Raw genomic sequence first — 5,873 nt, 5'->3', positions numbered from 1 at the left:
CCGAGACAAAGGATTAAATTCTTTCTACACATTAAATTTCATTATATTGACACTCATGGCTATTGCTTGGTGATACCCCTGCCATCTGAAGCTAAATCCGGAACTGAGTTCGGTTCTTCTAGCGCAGTGCATGTCTATGAATTGTTACATTCAACGGTATTTCTTTCATGTGGAAATTTGTGTGAAGTGTACAGGTTTGTCTGTATTTTGTTACATGTTATATCGAATTTAAATGTATTCATCGTTGTAGGTTTTTGTATATTTCATGCAATTTTCTGTTGATACATTTCTATTGTGACTATTTATGTCCTTATTTATGTGAGTGATTGCAGAATGTGCAGAACATCGTATTAAAGCGATCATATTAATGTGGTTAAAATGTTATTTATTAACGTGTTTAATGGGTATTGTTTGTTGTTTATAGCTCGATTTTCGGCTACAGTCATAATTAGTGATCAAATAAATGTATTAATATGCAGTGCAATTTGAGGGGTGAATGTTTAGGTTAGAATGTTGCTGTCTTGTTTTTAAAGGTGTGGTATTGAAATGAGTTTTCTGTTTAGAGACGTTTACCCTGTTTAATGTGCATTGACATAATTTGTTGTTCATTTCCATTGGTGAGAATTAGTGATGTTTGTACCCTCTACCATACTTTGGTATAGGTAACAGTACTGTTGTAAATTGGTTGGATCAGCGTAACTTCAGTTTAATTACGTGATTGTGTGTGTGTGTTCGAAAGGTATAGACGGTTCAAGCAGTTTTTCCCCCCCTCCTGTTTATGTGTATGAGTGTTGGTGCACGAATTGTTTTCTGAGAAGCAATGGAAGCACTTTTTCAATAACATGCCTTCCAATGTCTTATGTCTGTTAATTGTCTTTTTTAGGTTGCAGGATGTTGATGCCAAAAAAGAACCGGGTTGCTATTTATGAATACCTTTTTAAAGAAGGTGTGATGGTAGCAAAGAAAGATTTTCATGCACCAAAACACCCAGAATTGGAAAGCATTCCTAATTTGCAAGTTATTAAAGCTATGCAGGTAAGATTTCCTGTAGTCTCACACTTATTATTCAGTACCAGAAATGAGATTTAACATTCAAACTGTGACAGTGATTCTGCACTAAATCTTGGTGCAGGTTACATCGTATTTATTATGATATTTTATTATGTTAGGAGGATGATGTGAATAATTTGCTAGTGAGCGTTAGCAGCTAGGAAAACAGCATGTTCTGTATGGTTTTATAGCATATAATAAGATTGACTATTGTTCATAGAACCAGCAACAGTGAGCTGTCTAAGATATGGGATATTGGAATTAAAATAATATTGTATTTTGCACTTGAAATGTTTAACTGAAGTGTATTGAAATTATACAGCTTTTTCTTTTTAAGAACTTTGCTCTTGTTCTCATGGTTTTAATCTAACATGCAGAAATGTGTCGTGTAATTTGCATTTTCTTTGTGCTACTGCATTTTACTTTAATTTAAAGGAAGTTCAAATAAAGATCTTTGTTCTGACCTGTCCCAGATTTAGGATTTGTTGGATAAATGTGAAAGTATACCAACATATAATCAGGATTAACTTTGTTCGTGCAGTGACCCATATAAAATGGAAATGGTGCTAGATGAAAAAGAAGTTCAGTGATTATCTGTTGGTGTACATTTGTAATTATATTAATTGCATCTTGGGAGCAAAGTGGATGTAATTGATGTACTCTGAGGGGGGTGGGGGTGGTGTTTGTATGTGGGTGCAAACTTTGGTGAGGAAAATAATAAGATGATTCTGCATTACCAGTATCCATGCATTTTGGTTGTTTTTCTCTGTAGTTATCCTGGTTCACTGTGTTAGTTTGATTTTCTCTGTGATGTGAACTTGGGTGATTTTAGTGTACTTTTATGTGAAGATTGTGAAAATAGATTGAAAATGTTCCTTCTTTCGCCATTGTCTTTAGAAAACTATATTTGGGGTCTGTTTCAAGAAAAAATATAAAGTGTCTTGCAGTGATTGAGCATGGAGAAAGGCAAGCATGCAGCTATTAGCTAATACAGGTCTTGACATATCCCAGGCACCAGGTCATCATGGCACCTACGGGCAGCCGCACACCAACTGCGTCAAGACAAGCATCAAGACATGAGACAAGAGACACAGTCTTGCTTCATTCGTGATTCAGACTCGAGTCCGCACATCCAAGTAGCACGTGTCTGCGTCTTATCATATCTTCTCTAGTTGATTCTTGGAATGGCTATAGCGTGTAAACCTAATAAAACAGACAATTTAATACGGGTAATCTGTGTCCTCCATAATTCATCTGGTTAAAGGACGGCTTATTTAGCGAGCAGAGTCTAGGTGAAGATGATGATGACCATGACAAAGGCAGTTGTGAATCTATATTCCAAAACTTGCAGCCCTGCTGCAGAAGAGCAACTACTGAGACGGTTGAAATGATGAACCATTTGTGTTCTTAGTTTTTGAAACCAACTGTAGCTCTTCATTGGCAGAACAAGTACACTTTAACATAAATCTTTTCGTTTCATGTGTGAGTGAGAGCAGACTTGTACGAAACGAGCTTAAGCTCAATGTTTATAATAGTTAATTCAGTCATTAGCTCATTAAAATAAAATTAATCGGTGCACTTACCATCTATGTTTACTTCTTTTGAAACTGCATGCCAAGCTTTATCAACCTCCTCCTTGTTTGAGTTTCCCGGGGTCGAATAATCGTATATTACCGGGAATTTTTCAATCATCTGCACTATCTTAATTATTTGTTTGCTCTTCACTCATGTCGATAACGTACACTGGTGCTGTTACTTGAGTACTGATGTCTCAGTCCTGACGTCTCAGTCCTGACGCACAGAAAAGGAACATGCCGAGTCTTGCTGCACGTGTCTGCAGCATGAAGCTGACGTCAGCATCATGATTCAGACCGGTGTGCAGCGGTTTCAATAATCTCATTCGTTTCAACTGTGCTCCTTTCTTTGCGTCATGTCGCAGACATCGTGTCTTGACTGTTACATGCCTTGACGCATGCCGGTGTGCGGCCTACCTACAAATTTTGTCCTGGTGCCTAGTATTTTTGAGAGTGAATATTTTAGTCTATTTGGATATTCTTCATAGTTTTTCTTGAAAGGAGAGAGAAGGTTGTATCTTATTGTGGAGAAAATTACATAGTATTTTGTTTTACTTTGAATTATGTGGAGTGTATCATAATTTACAGTTTTCCTAGTGAATGTTTGTCACTAATGTACCATTATGTTATTTTCCAGTCACTGAAGTCTCGTGGCTTTGTATCTGAACAGTTTGCATGGCGACATTTCTACTGGTACTTAACAAATGAAGGCATAGGTTATTTGAGGAACTACTTGCACTTACCAGCAGAGGTAAGCCAAGGTGTTTTTGTTGCACACATAATGGATATTGTGTATAATCAAGTTTCAAGTAAGACTGAACTACTAAATTCATATCATATTGTTACATTTTAGTGTTTTACTATGTACAACAAAAAGAATATTTAAGCATTTTTGGGATTAATTGAATAATTACTCTAGTTTTTGTCAGTTTTTGCTCGGAAAGTCTTTAGTCCAACAGTGTTTGTGCCACATAACTGCTCATTTCGGGTAGCAGAAAATCAGAACTCCAAAATCTTTGTTTAGTTGTCATATGCAAGAATATGTATTACAGTGAATTATTAGTGGAAATTTCATTTGTAATGCCATAAGGTGGCATAAAGTTTGGTTGTGTGCTTGAGTTAGGTGCTTTATTTTTGGCTTGGCATTTGGCTGGTCTTGGAGAAAAGGTGATTTTTAATTTAAATGAAACCAACCAAAGAGTTGGCCGAAGGCTCTTTGAACAGCAGGAATGAGGAAATTGATGAATGATTGTCACTTATACTTCATTATAACTTGGGTATAGCAAGCTGTGAGATACTGAAGATTGCAGTATTGCAGATCAGAATTCTGTGACTGTAAAAACTTTGCTGTAACATGAATGAATCACCAGTGATGGAATTAAAAACCTGCAAAGACTGTTGGCCAGTCATACTTTCGTTTAAAAACAGCAAAATTTGCATTGCTACAGGAATCTAAATGATAAATAGTGGCAGTAAGCATAGGCAGTTACTTTTTTCCCCATCAGAGTGTTATTTGTATGATGTAAATGTGCTCAAACTTCTTGTCGTTGGTTATATAGATTGGTTATGATGAGACATTATATTCTTATAATGCATATAAAGAATGCATAAAGGATAAAATTGAAGCTGTAATTTGCCATGAAAGCCACAGGAATAAGTGAAATATAAATTAATGTAGGTGTTTTATTTTGTAATACTAGAGCAGAGCGCTCCTTTCTGAGCTCCTCGGGGGGGGGGGGGGGGGGGGGGGGGGGGGTTGGCCAAGTTATTAAAACGCAACCAACTTTGTATAAGAAACTAACCCCCCCCCCCCCCCCCCCGAATTGAGGGTTAAAATCTTAAGTAACACAGTAAGTTAGTTTAGTGTCTCATTCAAGTGTTTTAACCCTTGAGTAAGAAACTAAACTAACCCCCTCGAATTGGGGACTAAAACACTTGACCAACCCCCGGGGGGTTAGTCAAGTGTTTAAAAACGCAACGCGGGGTTAGTTTAGTGTCTTATTCAAGTGTTTTAACTCTTGAATGAGAAGTATGACTTGAATGAATATAATTATTAGTATCAGATTACCTTGTTGGTGTTGGTAACGTCTTCTTTCACTTTTCTTCATTTCTTAAATAGTTTTCTGTCGCTGTTCGGAGGCGATGTGCTGCTTCTGGAGCAGTGATAATGCGACTGGCTTGATAGTTTTTGATATCTTTGTTGTGTAGCGTTATTTGTTTGCTCTGCATTGTTGTGTTCCACAACAATGCCGAGTAAACAAATGTCTGTTGGCATTGTTCATGACGACAAATTGGTTGACGACGACGAAATCACAAATTTTTATAGTAGATGAGTGTATACCTACATAAAGTTGAACATCATAGCGTAAGATTTTGTTAAATTAGAGGAAGTTGTTAGGATGATGCTAAGATGGATGTTGAGGGAGGGAGTTTATGGGCATAGAAGGTGTACAGAACTGACTTAAAGATTGAGTGCATTGGTGGACTGTGGTGGCAGCATAGTTGAACCTTCATGTCCTGCTTCTATAGTGTCATACAAAAATTATGCAGTGAATTTAATCATAGTAACAATTATTCGTGCAATGTTCAGGTAAGTTAAAATGTAGTACAAGGAAACAGTGTTTTGTGGTTCATATTATCCTGGATGTTTGGGATAGATTGTACCGTCAACATTGAAACGACAAGGAAGGCAAGAGACAGCTCGCCCTCGACCAACTGCACCAAGGTCAGAAGGATCCAGACCTGCAGAGGACAGGGCTGCATACAGGCATGCCCCTCGCACTGGATCATCTGGCTCTGACAAGAAGGCTGATGTAGGAGCTGGCACTGGTGATGTGGAATTTGTAAGTTCATAGAATAACTGAAGTATTTTAACACAGTAATTGCTTCAGTGTTTGTAAAAAAATATTGCATGTGCCATTATAAAAGTTCACATTTCTCTTTGTTGTATTTTCCCTTATATTGCTGCAGTTAATGTGATTTGTTTTTTGTTTTTTTCAGCGTGGTGGGTTTGGTCGTGGAAGAGGAGCACCACAGTAAATTCATATTTACTGTAAAATGTATACTTTCATAATTAAAAAATAAATATATTGGAGAAAAATATGTTTAGTTTTGTCAATATTAGTTTCTATACAAAGTGACATGTAGAACATTTTAGGTTTGTAAGGTAATTTGATCAACAGCGATATTACAGCATATTGGAGTTAGAGATTCATTCATCTACTACAGTGATTCCCAGCATGAATTCTT

The 5,873-nt window shown here is 36.9% G+C and overlaps 1 protein-coding gene across 1 annotated transcript; it reads left to right on the top strand.

Moving 5' to 3' along the window:
- Positions 1-39: 39 nt before the first annotated feature.
- Positions 40-5,726, top strand: LOC110839422 (Ribosomal protein S10b). The gene is made up of 5 exons (XM_022083596.2): positions 40-194; positions 884-1,035; positions 3,262-3,375; positions 5,282-5,467; positions 5,625-5,726. Exons 1-5 carry the CDS (start codon positions 131-133, stop codon positions 5,661-5,663), a joined length of 555 nt encoding a protein of 184 aa, XP_021939288.1. The 5' UTR covers positions 40-130; the 3' UTR covers positions 5,664-5,726.
- Positions 5,727-5,873: the final 147 nt, after the last annotated feature.

Source organism: Zootermopsis nevadensis, unplaced genomic scaffold (assembly GCF_977971745.1).
Source record: "Zootermopsis nevadensis isolate Lab colony 2312 unplaced genomic scaffold, Znev_1.0 Znev_ptg000017l, whole genome shotgun sequence".
NCBI lineage: Eukaryota > Metazoa > Arthropoda > Insecta > Blattodea > Termopsidae > Zootermopsis > Zootermopsis nevadensis.
The sequence above is the reverse complement of the archived record's forward strand: the minus strand, read 5'-3'. Positions and strand labels throughout refer to the sequence as shown.